This window comes from Bactrocera dorsalis, chromosome 1 (genome assembly GCF_023373825.1).
Source record: "Bactrocera dorsalis isolate Fly_Bdor chromosome 1, ASM2337382v1, whole genome shotgun sequence".
NCBI classification, from domain to species: Eukaryota; Metazoa; Arthropoda; class Insecta; order Diptera; family Tephritidae; genus Bactrocera; species Bactrocera dorsalis.
In genome coordinates, this window is record NC_064303.1 from 28,436,057 (window position 1) to 28,454,507 (window position 18,451).

Below are 18,451 nucleotides of genomic sequence, written 5' to 3' on the forward strand. Positions count from 1 at the left end.
GTCGAAGAGCTGATAAGGAGCATGCATCAGCTTCTTTGCAAAATATGGTCGGACGAAAGTATGCCCAACGATTGGAATTTAAGTGTGCTATGCCCAATCCATAAAAAAGGAGACCCCACAATCTGCGCCAACTACCGTGGGATAAGCCTCCTCAACATCGCATATAAGGTTCTGTCGAGCGTATTGTGTGAAAGATTAAAGCCCACCGTCAACAAGCTGATTGGACCTTATCAGTGTGGCTTCAGACCTGGTAAATCAACAACCGACCAGATATTCACCATGCGCCAAATCTTGGAAAAGACCCGTGAAAGGAGAATCGACACTCACCACCTCTTTGTCGATTTCAAAGCTGCTTTTGACACCACGAAAAGGAGCTAAATTTATGCCGCGAATTTGGTATACCCGCGAAATTAATACGGCTGTGTAAACTGACTATGAGTAATACTAGAAGCTCCGTCAGGATCGTGAAGGGCCTCTCCGGGCCGTTCGATACAAAACAAGGTTTGAGACAAGGTGACTCCCTATCGTTCGACTTCTTCAATTTGTTGCTGGGGAAAATAATTCGAGCTGTAGAACTTAATCGAGCAGGTACAATCTTTTATAAGAGTGTACAGCTGCTGCTGTATGCCGATGATATTGATATCATCGGTCTCAACACCCGCGCCGTTAGTTCTGCTTCCTCCAGACTGAATAAGGAAGCTAAACAAATGGGTCTGGTAGTGAACGAGGGCAAGACAAAATGTCTCCTGTCATTAAACAAACAGTCATCGCACACCCGTATTGGCTCCCACGTCACTGTTAACAGTCATGACTTCGAGGTCGTAAATAATTCGTCTATTTAGGAACCAGTATTAACATCACCAACAATGCCAGCCTGGAAATCCAACACAGGTGCTACTGCGGATTGAGTAGGCAATTGAGAAGGTAAATCCTCTTTCGACGAACGAAATCAAAACTCAATAATTCACTCATAATTCCCGTCCTGTTATATGGTGCAGAGGCTTGGACGATGACAACAACCGATGAGTCGACGTTGCGAGTTTTCGAGAGAAAAGTTCTGCGAAAGATTTATGGTCCTTTGCGCGTTGGCCACGGCGAATATCGCATTCGATGGAACGATGAGCTGTACGAGATATACGACGACATTGACATAGTTCAGCGAATTAAAAGACAGCGGCTACGCTGGCTAGGTCATGTTGTCCGGATGGATGAAAACACTCCGGCTCTGAAAGTATTCGACGCAGTACCCGCCGCGGGAAGCAGAGGAAGAGGAAGACCTCCACTCCGTTGGAAGGACCAAGTGGGGAAGGACCTGGCTTCGCTTGGAATATCCAATTGGCGCCACGTAGCGAAAAGAAGAAACGACTAGCGCGCTGACTCGGCTATAATCGCGTAAGCGGTGTCTACGCTAGTAAAGAAGAAGAAGAAGTGGTTTAGACATGGGTACGCTCCCAAGTCCAAGCATAGATTCGCACCCGCCTCTGTGCGACAAAAACCCACGCCAACAAACTCAAGGAAGGTTCGACGTGGAGAAGTTGCAATCACAACAGACAGCCGAACGATTTTCTACTAGACTTGCCCTACTGCTCTCCACGAACACTAACCAGCAACTCGGATTAAGGGAACTATGGGACGGTATTTCAAGATCTTTAAGTACAGCTGCAAAAGAAACCATTGGTAATGGCAAAATAACAGCTGATACGATTTGGAGTGATGTATCGCAGTGGAGAGAAAACAGACTACCTACCTCGCAAAGTTACAATCGACCACAACACGTGCGGGATGGGATAGATACCGAGAGTTCAAGAAGGAATAGAGACGCATTCTACGAAAAGATGCGGCCACTAACAGAAGGTTTCAAGACCATACTCTTGTAGAAACCCGAGAGGTGATCTAGTGACTGCTGCCCAGAGCATAATGAAATGAAACATTTTTCCATCCTGCTGAATGGCAGTGACAAGTGACCATATTCACCATGCGCCAAATCTGCAAAAGACTCGTGAAAAGAGGATCAACACGCACCATCTCTTTATCGATTTCAAAGCTGCTTTTGACAGCATATTATTTGGGCTCTGCACCAGCGAAATAAACCCTTGAAAGGAGATTTCCGATGTTTGAACGAGGCGAAATGAGCACCGAGGACGATGCAGGCAGGAGATACCGAAAGAGGCTACATAAACATAAAAATGTCCCCAAAATAATTTCAAATGCTCGTAAAGTTAAGAAGTTTAAGACAGGAAACACTCTAAAGATATGAACTGAATTCACGAATATTTGGGTTTGAAAAAGCTCTGTGCAAAATGGATGCCAGGCGAGCTCACTTTTGACCAAAAACAACGACAAATTGATGATTATAACCCGAGTTCTTGCGTCGATATGTGACCAATGGACAAAACTGAGCTCCATCATTTCACTCCGAAAATTCAGTTGTCTGGCAAGGTTATGGCGTTTGTATTTTGAGACGTGGATGGAATAGTTTTTATTGACTTCCTTGAAAAAGGTAGGATTATCAACAGCGAATATTAACATTATTAACCATTTGAAGGATGAAATCGCCGAAAATCGGCCGCATTTGAAAAAAAAGCAAGTGCTGTTTCACCGGGGCAATGGCCGTGTATGCTCAATCTCAAAATTCGATGAAAAATATTTAACTTCGAAAAGGGATACATTTTTTTTATTATTCTCTCTCTCTGGCATACCTTACCGAGGGGGGGAACCGAATATACCCGCGGTAAGGTAGGCCTGTCGTAAGAGGCGACTAAGATCCTGGCCGCCAGTCCAGAGTTGTGTGGAAACTCAACTGGTAGTAACTTCGGTTACAAGGTCTTACCAGAGACTTTAACCTGGTACCACGGGGAGCAGTAAGCCCTTGGAGGTAAAACTCCAATATGCTCATTGGGTTTGGCCCTTTGTGGAGATTCGTGGTGGCTGTGGTTAAAACCCAAATCGCGGGAAGAACTGACTTTGTCAGTTCAAATGTGGAGTTGCATTGCAACCTGGCGCCGTGCACATAGTACGGAAGAGGTTTTAGATGGGCCTCGAACCCTACCAAGGTGGTTAGTGTGTCCATGCCACACTGCCGATTAGTACTGAAAATGGTTACCCAGTTTTCAGGGCGCTGATCGACGCATTGTATTGATCCGTTGTGCTTCTGAGCACCGTGGATTTAGGCCTTCACAGGTAGGATCCCACGTAAAACACTCTCAACTGTTTACTCTCCCTCTCTCTCTCTGTGAAAAAAATTAGTTTGATCCAATACGCCGAAAAAGTCGATTTTACGGTACATATTATTACTTAGAAATTTTTTATAAAATTTCTGGTCTCATATAAATTATTATCCTTTTATTTTGACACTAATTTCTTATTGAGATAATTTGCTTTTAATTCAAATGATTTTCGAAACATTATTATGAGTCTCCGACGAGCCGATCTTTAGTACCTTTTCTTTCTATACGAGGTAGTCTAACATTTCTATGAGAAGGAGTCCTAAAATTGAATTTATATATTTACAAGTTAGACTTCTTGGATTGTTAAGATTGTAAAGAGGGTTTATGAAACTTCATTTTACGGAATAGCTGACATCGCTGAAAAACATATGAGCATCAAAAAGCTCTCTGCAACGTGGGTTCGGCGCTCGGTTGTTAAAAACTAAGAATGGACCCCATATTTCCATAAAATGTTTTGAAAAGACTGCTAATATTAGGTTGGAAGGGCGAAATAACGGAAAAATTATCAAATTGAGCGGAGAAAGAAGTGTTGTTTCATCATGATGGTGACCCGGGGTCATAAATCAATGAAAATAATAACAAAATTTAATACTTAAATGCGGCCTATAAGCGCTTCCTCAATCGACCGTATTCTCTGTATCTGGCGTGAAACGATCAGATCTAAAAAGTGTGCTGGCTAGAAAGAAATTTTGAGACTTAACATTAACATTAGGTTAGGTTAGGTTAGATGGCTGATCAAGAGATAGCACATGGACTAATAGAAGTAGTCCTTTGTGATGCCATTGAAAAACGAACTCCCGTGTTCGGACTTAGATATCGGCAAACCGTTTAGTATCCAATGCAAATTTGCAGAGGCGCTTAATTTCTATGCCCGCCAGGTTGGCGGGTAGTTTGAAGCTATGTGCCCCCAAGTGTCTAAGTCTTGACCTCCCAAAAGCAGGGCAGTCAAGAAGGAAGTGCTGGCGAGTTTCTACTGCATCTTCTTCCAAACAGCTTCTGCATGCGGGGTCCGGTAAGATTCCCAGTCTTACAGCATGTATGCCAATAGGGCAGTGGCCCGTCAGGAGCTCCATCATTAATGAGAGACTAGCCTTACTAAGGGCAAAGAGATCACTAGATCTTCTGCGATCTATCTTGGGCCAAAACGCCTTTGCGACCGCGCAGGTACCAATGCTGGACCATCGCTGACCGAGCAGCCGCGAGGCCCAGCCATCCAGTAGTAGAGAAAAGGAGGATGAAGGAGCACCTACCCGTTCCCATTCTACCGATAGCGATTCTAGGGTGCCTTTCCTTGCCAGCTCATCAGCCTTGCAGTTACCTACGATTCCGCTGTGTCCCGGCACCCACACAAGTCTTATAATAAGAGCTCTCGCCGCCAGAGACAGTGACGCCAGACACTCTTCGACCAACCTTGAACGCACTGTGAATGCGTTTAAGGCTAGTATCGCCGCTCCGCTGAAAGATTAACATTAGTCTTTATAGTTTTCGTTTTCCTAAACTTTTTAAACTCCCTAAACTAAACTAAACTCCCTTTTTTGGAGAAACATTGATTCCTCCCAAAAATGAAGCTATTGAATAATTCCATTAAAGTTTAAACGGTTCGAATAAGTTCACAATGGCGCGTTAAGTTTTTATTCCATACGATAATTAGCGTCAATTAGAAACTTTGAGTGAACCTGCTCTACTTTTGCTTTTCAACCCAGAGGAGGCCTACCATAAGGAAAGGTTGGTCCCATATTGAACACTTTCACTGGTGGCTTTACAACCATATAGCTGACGACTCGAAGACAAGTCATTCATTTATTAATTTACTTGATTTCAAATTCGCTTAAAAATTAATTAAAGTCTCAATACGAATTTTTCGAATCATTATTATGTTAATACTCTCCTGATAGACATTTGCTTGAATTTCTCTTTTTTTTTGTAGTTTACGTTGATTCTGTCTGCCAAATGGAGAGTCCACAACTTCTTACATGATTTCAACTAGTTTGCAATGATACGAGTATAGTTTTGCTTATTGTGGTTCGAATTTTGATAAAACTTCGCTTCGGATTCAAAATCCTTGCCCTACCGAGTAGTTGTCATGGACTTAACTCTCCTCTGTTACGACTCTCGACGAACAAAGTCCAAACTCTATAAGTCACTCATTATTGTCGTCCTGCTATATGGTGCAGAGGCATGGACAATGACAACATTTGAACATCGATAAAGGTTCTGTGGAAGAATTACGGTCCTTTGTAGAAGTTTTCGTTCTCTACCAGAACTTTTAGGTCTTTGTCAGAGAGGATAGCGTATGTTGAACCGTAATTACATAAATATTTACGAAATCTTAATCGATTACTAATTAATGAGAAATATCTATATAAGTGGATATACAACTATTATGCATTCAGCGGCATAAATTTATCCATCAGGGACCTGTATACAACTACTTAAGTGCTCTAGCGTATGAGGTCAATTGTCCTAAATCAATTAATGCCAATTGGTATTAAGATATTTTCAGCATTATACTTACACACCAATCTAGAGCGAAGTATGTAGACAAATCGGTTTCTATCTCATTTCATTAATCGAAGCTATAAGTGGTCGTAAAGCCGAACAGTAATCTTGAAATGCTCAAAAGGAGCTCAGTGCCAAATTTAATTGATCCCGAGAGGCATTAGCACGCAACTCACTAGTAAGTGCTAGTGGAAGCTGCTCTCACATTGAACATTTTCAATAATAACAAAATAAATCGTTATGAAAGCTACATAGCGCGCACAAAATTGTGGCTGACCAAAACGCCACACCACTCAACTTGCCATTTCGACCAAGCAAGCAAGGCACTGAACATAACAACAACTGTATCCTGATCAATTTTATGGTGTCACACAGTGCGATTAGTGTCTAAGTCTGTGCAAGTAGTGGACTATAAACAGGCTTAGGTGCACATATGTGCTTAAACATATATGTACTGACTTGAGCCTTACAATGTCCATGCAGGCTTTATATGAGAGCGACAACAACAATAACTGTCGTTAAGTGAATTCGAAAGGGATGCAATTTCGTAATGTGAGCTACTTAAGACGGGTTTCGATGGCGTATCCGTTTATGAGATGTACTTAAGTCCAATTTCAGTGCACTGTTACAAATATGTAGCATTATGTCGATATATACAAAAATACTACGTGACTATATATCGATATGTCTATTTCTGTATGTAATATGACAGCTACATATACATATATGTATGTAAGTATTTGGAAAGTTGAAGATAAGCTTTATTTTATGTTGGTGGGTGTATTTTCTGCCTACAAACGTAGTATTCGTTTTACAGTATATACCTAACTCTCATAATTTGGTTTACGGTTGTTTGTTGTAACAATAAAGTATATTTATTAATTGAAAATTACTTTAGGGTACTCGGGTGGCTTTTGAAAGCATTAAACATATTTTTAAATCCCCTCTTAAACATTAATTCCTGCATTCAAATTGCTACAGTCAAAAATATGATATATAAAATTTGGTTTCGATTGGAAAAGTCTTTTTTTCTATTGTTATGGAAACTGAAATGTGCCCGGTACTAGTGCGAAAGTTAAAATTTCAATAAGCTTTTAAGTTACAGCTTTCTACCATGTAACTGCTCAACTCAAACAGTTTCTCAAACCAAATTTCCTAAATTGTCGGAAATTGGTATTAGGAAACAAATGATCCGTTTAAAATCAAATTTTTCTGCATTTTTTGTTTATAGTTATCCATACATAGAGCCGAACGATTTTCTACCCGTCTTACACTCCTCCTCTCCGAGCTGCAAACGAAACCATTAGTTTTCGGAAAATGCAAAAGAACAGCTGGTACGATGAGAAGTGCCTGTCGTAGTGCAGAGAAAACAGACTGCCTCTCTCGCAACGTTGCAATCGACCACAATATCTACGAAATTGGATAGATACCGAAAGTTGAAGAGGGAAACGAGACGCATTTGCTGACAAAAGAAGAGAGAAGATGCTCGAACAGCATTTACCCGTCTGAAAAAGAAGGCTCAGGACCGATGGTTTGCCGACCTAGCTATTGAAATACGGTGGCGAAGAACTGATAAGGAGCATGCATCAGCTTTTTTGTAGAATATGATCGGACGAAAACATGCCCGGCGATTGGAATTTAATTGTACTCTGCCCAATTTACGAACAGGGCGACTCCACTATCTGCGCCAACTACCGTGGGATAAGCCTCCTCAACATCGCATATAAGGTTTTATCGAGCGTATTGTGTGAAAGTGTCTTTAGGTCTGGAAAATCAAGAACTGACCAGATATTCACCAAGCGCCAAAACTTGAAAAAGACCAGTGAAAGAGGATCGATATACACCACCTCTTCGCCAATTTCAAAGCTGCTTTTGACAGCACGAAAAGGAGCTGTCTTAATGCCGCTATGTCTGAAATTAGAATCCACGAAAAACTAATTCGGCTGTGTAAACTGATGTTGAGCAATACCGAAAGCTCCGTCAGGATCGGGAAGGACCTCTCCGAGCCGTTCGATTTCAAACGATGTTTCAGACAAGACGACTGCCTACGGGCGACTTCTTCTGTCTACTGCTGTAGAAAATAATTCGAGCTGCAGATCTGAATAGAAAAGGTACAATCTTCTTTAAAAACAATGATTGCGCACACGAAATTTGGTTACATTAGTAACCTGTAAGGAACGCTATATAAGTGCAATCGAGATACAGTATGTGTGGCATATCTCAAAGATGGAAACCAGTAATAAGAAAATACAAATATTTTACAGATTTTCTTTGACAAGTGGTTTACAATGTGAAAAGCGTTTATAGTCCTGATTTAGTAGTGGTTTCGGCGATTTCGTTCTGATAATTTTTATGCGAAACCACCACGCTCTAGAAGGTCAATTGGCAAAAATATCGATGAAATAATAGAAAAGGTTTTGCTATCTGTTTGGTGGCATTGGTGGCAAATCATCTACTATGAGCGACTCACCTACACTCAAACTTGACCTGTAGTGTGAACAATTGGGCCGTCTGCAGGAAACAATCGAGGAGAATTGTATGCCATCAGGAAAACGCCAGGACACATACATACATTGATAGTGACTCGCCAAAAACTTTGGAAGCTTTGGTTAGAAGGTCCCTATGCCTCCAACCCAGTGTGTTTGTTTCTATGTCGAATGATTTTGCTGGAAAAAATTCGCCTCAAATAAGCGCTTGAAGATCGAATATTCTTATGTTTTGCAAATAGCGACGACGACGGTTTTTATGGATGTAGCATTATGAAATTACCTAAAGAATGTTAAAAAGTTATCGAATAAAACAGACCATTCTAATAAGTCTAAATGAAACCACAAATTTAATTAAAACATAATGAATTTTGTTTTATTAGATCTTACGTAACTTTTGGTATAATATCCTGTTCCTCTCAGGCCGACCACTGATCTTTAAAAATAAGCAATCGACCAAAAGGCGATAATTTTTTTTGCTGAAACAAATTAAGTTGAACCAAAGTGCTAACAAGTGCTTAGGAATCATTAAAAAAAGTTGTAAAATTTATACTTGTTTCTGTTTAAGGTTAGGTCTAACTACAAAAAATGTGGATTAAAAACAAGTAGTTTCAGCCTGTCGTACTCGTATACTTTGTGAAAATAAATTATGTGTTCGCTCACTAATTCATTTAAAAGATTTGTGCTAATTTAACACGTACCAACAAGTTGATAACAAGTCGCATGTGTCATGCGATATTTGCGAATGTGCAAAGGCAACTAATTTAATTGCAATCACATTTATCTTCCGTTATAAGCCATATGTACTTACAGAGATATTATCTATATGCAGACTATATATGTATGTACTAACTGTATCCATGTTACCTTCAATTAAATTCATTTATTTATGACCAATGTTCAATTATGCACCAATTACATTTATTATTACATGTTTCTTAATTAATAGTTGTCATTTGCCAGCAAGACCATAAACTACTTTTAATTTGAATTTAATTGAGATTATTAAAAGTTATTAGCCTGAGCTCAATTCAAGATAATAAGCTTTGGTTGAAGGACAACAATTATTCAGTGAATTTCCCACTTATGGATATTTTACAAATGTCAAAATTCAATGTTCGAATGCAGTTTGTCTGCGTTTTTTTGTATTTAATGTAAGAAGATTAATTGTGGGAATATTTTTAGGTTTTATTTGGGCTCTGCGCGCAGTTTTCGGTTTCTCTTTAGCCTCATAGGTTTAGTATAGAAGAAAATGGGAATTAAAAAATTTTTTGTTAGTTCATTAAGTATTCTTAAGAACAGGTGTTTTTAACACAAACCTTGATATATGTAGATATCGGGCAATATACACCATCAGATCAAATTTGACCCCAACTGTCATACATTTTTTTCAACTAATGAATATTTGACAGCTGTTTGATTACGACGCGGGCTCACGTCTACGGAATCGATGAAAATGTTGCAGAAGTGTTATGAAAAGTATTCAATGAATGTCGTGAAGTCTTCGAAAACTTCCCTTATGCGATTCGCTCATCTACCTCTGTAAATGACGATAACATCGAAACAGTTAAAGAATCAGTGCCAGAATCTTTTGCAAAAAAACGAAGTCGAGTAGCAAAAGAGATGCTTGACAATGTAATTATGACGCGTTGTGCGCTTAAGAATATGATGTCAAAACTCTCCAACAGTCCTGCGAATGGCGCTCCAAACATGAGCTGAAACCAAAAAAAAACAAAAAACGTTGATGGTCATTTTAGCCTCGGGCTTAAAATATGGGGGTCATTTTCAAGTTTTCGCACACGAGTCACATTGTCGGTGTTTGTCGAAGTCGCAGGTCTCCCAGCACGGTCCTCATCAGCGACCTCTTAATTGGAAAATATATACAAATAAATATGAAAAAAGGTAAAATGAAAAAAGTAAGGAAGAGCTAAGTTCTGGTACAACTGAAAATTTGATACTCTTGCAACTTGCAAGAATCAAAACCAGAGAAATACTTTAAGGTGTAACACCAATCATATAGAGTAAAGTCAGCCGGAGGTTCGAAAATCCTGATGTTAGTTATATAGGGACTAGGCCAAGTTTTCGTTCAAATTTATTTATTTTAAGCACAAAGATACACTATTATGAGTAAAACACTCTCTCTTATTTTCATTGGGATAACTCACATATTGGCCGATATATGCGATACAAAGTCACGCGGAAGGTTGAAAAACTTTATATAAGTATATGGAGGCTAAGGGAAGATTCAACCCACTTTTGATGTATCATAAAAGAGAAGGTCTCTCCTATAATTTCAGTTATATATATCACTCATTGACCGACATTTTTGACCAAAAGTCAACTATAGGTACCGAGGTCTAAATATTCGGTACCTAGGGGCTTGGACGGTTTTTATTGGATTTAAACAGTTTTTGGTCACCGTGTTATACCGCTATATTAATTGCTTCTTAATTTCTGTGCTAGAAAATGAACAAATCAAGTGGAATTTAAAATTGTGTCATATGGGAAGTAGGGGTGGTTATTATCCGATTTCGTCCATTTTCAAAACGTAAATATAAGAACGTAAAAAATATAACGTACCAAACTTTGTTGAAATCGGTTTGGTCGGGTCCCTAGATATGATATTTCACCAAAAATGAGCGGCGCCACGTCCATCGTCCAATTTTCATACCAGCTCCCATAAAGTTCTATCATACCATCTCGGTGGTAAAATTTAATACCTCTGGCGTATTTAGTTATTGATTTATCGTACTTTAAGTAGTTTCTAACAGTGCCGTTATATATGATATAAGGAAGGGGTTACTTTCCGATTTCTTCCATTTTCTCACTCTCGATAAGAATTCTTATAAGATTTGTACTCAGCACATTTTGATGTTGTAGCTTAATTGATTTAGGAGATAAGTACTTTAAACTTGTTAGAGAGCCAGGCCACACTTACAAAATTTTACCCTCAAGTGCCACTTGATACTTGGTCTCTGTACCAAATTGCAGCTTCGTATCTTAATTCAGTGCTCAGTTATGACGCTTTATAGGGTTTCGGTTAATGGCGATTTGTGGCCGTGGGAATGGTTCGATTACGCCCATATACGAACTCGAAATTGCTTTTGTACTAAGGAACCCACATACCAAGTTTCATCGACGCACAGACAGAGAATCGGATTTTAACTTTTCTCGTTATCCTGATCATTTATATACACATAACCCTATATCTTTCTCGTTTAGTTTTAGATGATACGTACAACTGTTAAGTGAAGAAAAGTTTACTCTGTAGCAACTGGTTGCAAGAGAATAAAAATATACACTACTCTATACTGATTGCTCTTGCAGAGAGGAAGGCTTGGATTTATCCAAAAATTGTAAAGTCGTTTTAGGTTAAAATTTTCTTCGTAAAGCTTTAGAAAAAGCGTGTTTTTGTTTGTCGAGAATTGGCATCAAAATGTTAGTAGAAGTTTAAGTTTTAAGTGAAGTAAGTTGTTTGCAAATTTTAATTTTTTTTAGATATTTTTAAACCTAACGATAAATTTTAAATCTTTCCACACCGAAAATAATTTCATCAAAACCAAAAGAAATAACTACTCACCTATCCACAACCATTGCCGCGAATTTCCAATCGCTTATTAATTCCGCCTCATCATCGGATTTACGCATACGTGACGTTATGAATTGTAATTCTTTAAGAATCAAATGTAAATCTTTATGATTGCAACCTATTGTATTATGATGCTCCTCCACCGTTGTGGGGCGACCGAAGCTTCTGTAAATTGCAACAAGATATTTAAACACAAATAAAGTGAAAGTGGGACTATTTCGCTAACAGCTTTCCAAAGAATACTCGTGTGTCTTTCACTGTACTTACGCTGATGAACCGATCGCCGTTTGTGAACCGGAGATCGTATGCCGGAAATCATCATCGATATCCAGCACATTGGCTAGTAGTGATTTGGAAGAACGTTCCTTCAATTCCAATTCTTTCATGCGATTGCTTAGTAGAATTGTTTTTCGTGTGATTTTTCGGCCCGGACGACCCATACGTAAAATCCATGGCAGCCATTGCAGGAAAACGGATTTAATCTAATGATGAATGAATGGTGGAGTACATGTTAATATATTCTTTTATGAAATTTAATGAACAGAATCACTTAAAAAATTACAAATTAAAAAAGTTACACTCAAAGCTTTTCAGCTTTTAAACGTATGCGTAGCTTTCACTAAACAACTATGAGCTTTCACGCATTGCCTTTGTCGCTATTCCCTACTTACCCAAGGCGGCATTTCGTGTATATCCGCCGTGCGATGATGATAGTTGAGCACAACAACCGTCAGCACCACCGATGATGCCACCATAAACATGATGCAATTGAAGTAGGTGCCTGTTCGTAATGTGCGCGTATTTTTGACGTTTTGCGAAATACACAGAAATATATTTCATTTAAAGAAAAAATTATAATCGAAAAGTGAAAAAAAATATTAGTTATTGTTTTTAAAAGCTTTAATTAGGTATAATATTTATTACGATTTATTTATACTATATACATAATTAATTTTTTTATAAAATATTTTTAGTGTAGTTATTTTTATAATAATATATTTTAATGTATAAATGTTTAAAAAAGCTTTATAGCTTGTTTAATAAGTTAATTAATGATTAGACAGACTAATGAGTTGCTACGAGTACAAAGCGTATTTTAGAGTAGTCATGTGTAGTTGAACTTGAAGCGTTTTGGATGCAATGATATTGTGGGTTAGTAGAGTCATGCTTATATGCACATACAATATGTTTGGTGTAAAGCCATAAGGTAGTATGCATGCAGCTCTAATATATTTACAATTATATACGGCATGACATGCAATGGATGCAAAATAATATAATATGTATAAAAGTGAAAATTCGGATAAGACTTTTTCGAATAAAAGCTTTGTCATATAGGCGTTTTAAGCAAACAGAGTTCCCTTCTATAAACGGGGAAAAAGTTTAAAATTATTGATTATCTTAAAAATAAAAGGCTCTCAAAATAGCTGTCATAGAACAATGCTTTCCGTGACTTACTCCTCATTGATATACAGGTATATTGAGGTCGCAAAAAATATGCTTAACAACATACTAGCTGAGGACTCTACAGTCACCAAATACCTAATTAATGTTGAGAAGACATGGGTTTATGAACTGCTCCACAATTTAGCGAATGACGCTATAAAAATGGGTCGACTCTAAAAAAAAACAACATACGCTGAAAGCACTGCAGGTCAACCCAACCGAGGCTTATATACTTTAATTCGATCAGATGGTAAGTATATTAATCGCTTAATCTTAAAAAGACGATTTTTTTAAGCATTGGCTTAGTCGTTTGAGACTCGATGCTTAAGAAACTAGCATATTTTATCCCTCTTTTAAAGGGTTGTAAGAGGATTTGGATAAACGAGCAAACGCTATTTGGGGCAAAAACAGAAACTATTAATGACGATTTGAAATAGTTGCGAAAAATTGTAAGCTAGTAAGGGTAGTAGACCGCAAAGTCAAGAGTAGAGTTGAATCTTACGATGATTGACTTTATCTTTACATTATTTTATCGATACTATGCTCAATAATTGCCCTACGTACATATATTTTAATATAAACAGCATCTGGATGCGGTAAAGCCGCAAGTCCAATATTTCTCCATTAATATCTCAGCCTTAGACCAATCACCCACCCCGGCTAAAAGCATCGGATTAATGAAACCAAAAAAAGGAAAGGTTTAGCTTAGCCGCTCAATCATATGAGAAGGTGCCACCTTGCGAGGTTCTATGCGAGAGAGGAGAAACAAGGAAAAAATTGGTGTAAAAAGGCGGAAAGGCTGTGCGGCGTCTAAAGTATAGCTCAAGTGTAGTTTATTGTAACTCGAACTTGGCTGCACATGGTATATCGAATTGCCGCCAAATTGCAAAAGGAAGAAACGGCTGGCGCGCGCTTGTAAACTCGGCTATAACCGCGTCAACGGTGTTTGCGCCAATAAAGAAGAAGATGCCAGCTGTTCTGTGTGATGTTTGCGTGACATTTTATATCATATGACTAATTAAGCTTCCCAACGAAGATATTATTATTAATAAATAAAAAAAAAATTAACAAAAAATTAATTGTTGGTAAATTACTAAAGTAAAAGGTGAATAAAAATGTATATTCGTATCTACATCTACAATTCTAATACTTTAGACATTTTATTTTATTTATTTATTTTTTAGTAAGTGCGAAAACTACTACATGCAACTCTGTATCAATTCACATTTTTAAAACATGCAACTCTGTGTTAGAGAAATTCGTAAAAAATAAATTAAACAAATATTTTTAAAATATGTAGTAAAAAATTAAAAAAAAAAATCCTAAAAAAAAGGTCTGAAATTGAAAAATGACAAACAGGTTCCGCAAAAATTAATGATACAGGTGCTTGTAGTTTTGTAATCAAAATATTTTAAGCAGACAAAATTATTATTAGTTTCTAAAAGTTTTATTTAGCAATCGCAATTCTCAAAAAATGTTTGAGTTATATTATATTGTAAGTTAATGCAGCATTTTTAAGATGACATTACAAAAATTGAACCTTAGAATTATTATTTATGAAAATAGTTTTTTTTAAAGCAAACTGAAGTGTTGTTAAAAGAGGCGCAAAACTACAGTGAAACTTTTCATAAAACTGATATGCAAAGCTTATAAATTGTTTTCAATCATTATTTTTTTTGTTTTTATGGTTTGTTTTAAAATACAACGGTTTAAATTTTGTTTGTACTCATTTAAGAAGTTTAAAGGAATTATATTTTACTTTTTCATTTATTTAAGTTAATTGATTTATTTGTTTTTAATTATTTTTTCCAAACTCTATACTACATAGTATTTACTATCGTTATATAGAAAAGAGTCATATTTGATACTTGGAAGCGAGGAATTTTACACAATCACTTTATTACGGATGTCGCATTCGGCGTGTTAAGCTTTCTAATTGTCGCAAATACTTAGCTGAACAAGTGAGTGGTGTAACCGTGTATGTCAGTGAGCTTTCTGTAAGCTTTTTAGCGCTATGCAAGAGTATGTACGATAAAATGCAACACTGAATGAACTAACGAAGTGCGTTTACTTTACTACATGACTGTAATTACACATACACACTGTGTGGTGTCAACATATTGCGCTGGTGTTTTGCAATTGCAAAGCTCTATTTATTGACCGCCCTGGTGGCCTGGTTGATTTATGAATATTTAAGTGTTTTATTTAAATTTATTTACTTATTAAATGTAGCATTTGTGTAAAATTTGTTTTACACATTCATTAATTATTGTTGTAATTGTTTAATATTTATTTAAGTACTTTATTTATTTGTTCAACTTGAATTGCAATTTAAATGCTAGTGCTTCGGATTTGCAATATTATGTACATAATTCCAACAAACAGTTAGCTATGGTAAAAAATTAAGCATTTAAAAATATTTTTGAGTAAAATTTTATGCGTTGCCATAAGACCATAAATAAATTCATAGATTTTTCAAAATTGGCAAAACTGTCTGTAATAAAAAAACTTATCGAGTTTTAAATAAAGCATTCAGGTTGCGTTCAAATGTCAATGTCACCGCTACTGAATTTTATTGTCACTTCAAAAATGTTAAAAAAATTTTATTCACTATTATAAAATAAATATGTAATAACAATAATAATAACGAACAGATTTTGCCCCTATAAATAATGTTACTCTTAATAAAACCTTTAGCTTCTCAGAATGTCTATTAGAACCATAGCTTTCAGCTCAATCTTAATTTCTTAAAGTAATTTTTAAGTTCTCTAAAGCGGTTATCATGGCTAATTACTAAAAATTTGAGACTTGAGATAACTTCAACAGAAAAATTAAGAAAAAAACATTAACTTCGGCTGCTTTGAACAATTATCAATGTCCCATTTCGTGTAAGTAGCTTGCCAAATAAAAAAGTTTTCAATACAAGAACTTGGGTTTGATCGTTTAGTTTATATGGTGGCTATATGCATGGTATGCATGTTGTCGATACAATTCCCTTGGAGGGAAAAGATACAAAATTTAAGTCGGTATCTCAAAAACTCAAAACTGTCAGAAAACTTTCAAGTCATGTGATCGTGGTGTCATCTATATTTTGTTGAAGTTTTACTGATTAATATCAATTTGCGTCTTTGCTAAGTCATATCGGTATTTTGGCTATACTGTGAATTGTGGTTAATCCTTAGCAAATTCACTTCAAACTGTAAAATTTCTACCTTTAAGTCAGTCTACAACATTTCTTTTGAAATTATGTAGGCCTGAGTGTTAACAGACGTCCACGCTAATACGTATATGCAGTTTCTGGCATTCTACATAATTGTACAATGAATATCGCAAGTTGTGCCAGAAAAGATCGCCACTTGATATGCTGAATTGATATCTAAGTGCTCTCGATGTTCAAATATAATAGAAATTATGAGATCAATGTATTGCGTCACTTGAACAGGGGATTTGATTACATACATATTTGGCATTTAACGAAGATAGAAAAAAAATATTTATATTTTTCAATATATGGTTTCGTAATCTACACTTGACATTGCATATGATATGATTTCTTACAAAGAACTTCTCAGACAGTCGTGTGTCAAAGATGGATATCAGCAAAGAAGAAATTCGCTGATTCCGTTCCGGTATATTTATTGTCAAAGACCACGACCGGGAAGACGAATTGTCCAAAATATGAAAATCTATCTATTACCATACGACAACGTCAAGCGAAAACAATCGTGGTCATATCGCGGTGCGCGGTGCGACGGTTCAAACTAGGACAAGCCAGGCTTGACGGTCTGAAAAGTTTTGCTATTAGTTTGGGTGGATTGGCAGAGAGAAGCTGCCCTACAGACAATGCTTTAAATGCGGATCTGTAAAGTCCACAATTGATGGGTTAAGGGGCAGTCAGAATTTTACAATTTTTTTTTTTACATTTTCGTTAAGTGTAATATCTTAAAAATACTGTCTGAAAATTTCACGTTAATCCGATAATTAGTTTTTGAGTTATTCGACAAATAACAGAGAGAGCTGGGGCATTTCAAAGCGCTCGGGTGAAACTTGAAACGCGTTTTTCTCAAAACTATGTTTTTTGGACTAGTGACAACTGTAACACGAAAACCGCTCAGTAGATCTTAATGAAATTTATACAGCTTTTAGAATACATAATAAACTCGGACCTGATCGAAGGATTTTTTGTTTTTCAAAAATTTCGATTTTTTAAGACCAATTAACTGTTGATTTTTTCCCAAAAATTTAGACAAAATTTTCCTGAGGCCGCCATTTTGTTAATTTTTGAAAAAAAAAATCCTTCGATCAGGCCCGAGTTTATCTATTTATAAAACTAATTTTTTTTGTCCGATTGATTTTAGATGAATCTCCAAGGACTTATAGTTGTCACCGCAAGTACCTTTTTTTGGAACTGGGTCAACACAAACCACTATAATTTTGAAAATATATTTTTTTTTTGAAATTTTCGTGACTTCAAGTCAAGACATTCTATAATAAAGCCATATTACTACTTTTGTAAAATAACACGATTTAATAGCAAAAAAAAATTCTCATTTTTTCGTGCTTCTGACTACCCCTAACCCCTTAAGGCCGATCGACTTCACCGGTGCCCGAAATATGGTTATCTGTAGTACTAGAGTTCAGCATAGGGAAACTCACCAAGCGACCTGACTGTCTCCGGATCGAAAAGAAGATCGATCATATTGTGATAAACACGTCTCCACAGTCTTAGACGTTCGTACGCTTTGTGGTCCTCGACAGCCGAACGATTTTCTACACAGCTTGCACTTCTGGTCTCTGAGAGCACTCGGCAGCAACTCGGTATAAGGGAACTGTAGAACTTGATGGGATAGATACCGAGAGTCGCTGAGGGAAGCGAGACTCATTTGCAAACAAAAAAAAAAAAAGACAGACCGAAATGAGTGAGTACGAAGACCTTGACAAGTTGGCCGACAGGGGTAATGCTCGAAAAATCTGCGAAAAGATCCGCCGACTAACAGAAGGTTTCAAGACCGGAGCAAACTCTTATAGAAAGGAATACTTCTCCAGCCTTCCGAATGGCAGTAAAAGCATAAGACCTGGATATAGTAAATCCGATTCATCAATTGATGCCGATGGAGCGGACGGTCCATTGCCCGACCATGAAGAAGTTCGAATAGTAATTACCCGTCTGAAGAGCAACAAGACGGCGCGGGCCGATGGATTGC

At 37.1% G+C, this 18,451-nt stretch overlaps 2 protein-coding genes across 3 annotated transcripts in view; both read right to left on the reverse strand.

Annotated features, from left to right (window-relative positions):
- Positions 1-18,451, reverse strand: part of LOC125778450 (craniofacial development protein 2-like) — a 372,304-nt gene that overhangs the window by 54,345 nt on the left and 299,508 nt on the right. The gene's annotated exons all lie outside the window — the stretch shown is intronic.
- Positions 1-18,451, reverse strand: part of LOC105223711 (acetylcholine receptor subunit alpha-type acr-16) — a 214,139-nt gene that overhangs the window by 9,124 nt on the left and 186,564 nt on the right. For both annotated transcript variants that reach the window (XM_019989397.3, XM_049456141.1), the window contains 3 exons: positions 12,473-12,582; positions 12,069-12,283; positions 11,793-11,966 (listed from right to left, as the gene is read on the reverse strand). In XM_019989397.3, the coding sequence (XP_019844956.2) occupies positions 11,793-11,966; positions 12,069-12,283; positions 12,473-12,582 (499 nt within the window). The remainder of the gene's footprint in view (positions 1-11,792; positions 11,967-12,068; positions 12,284-12,472; positions 12,583-18,451) is intronic.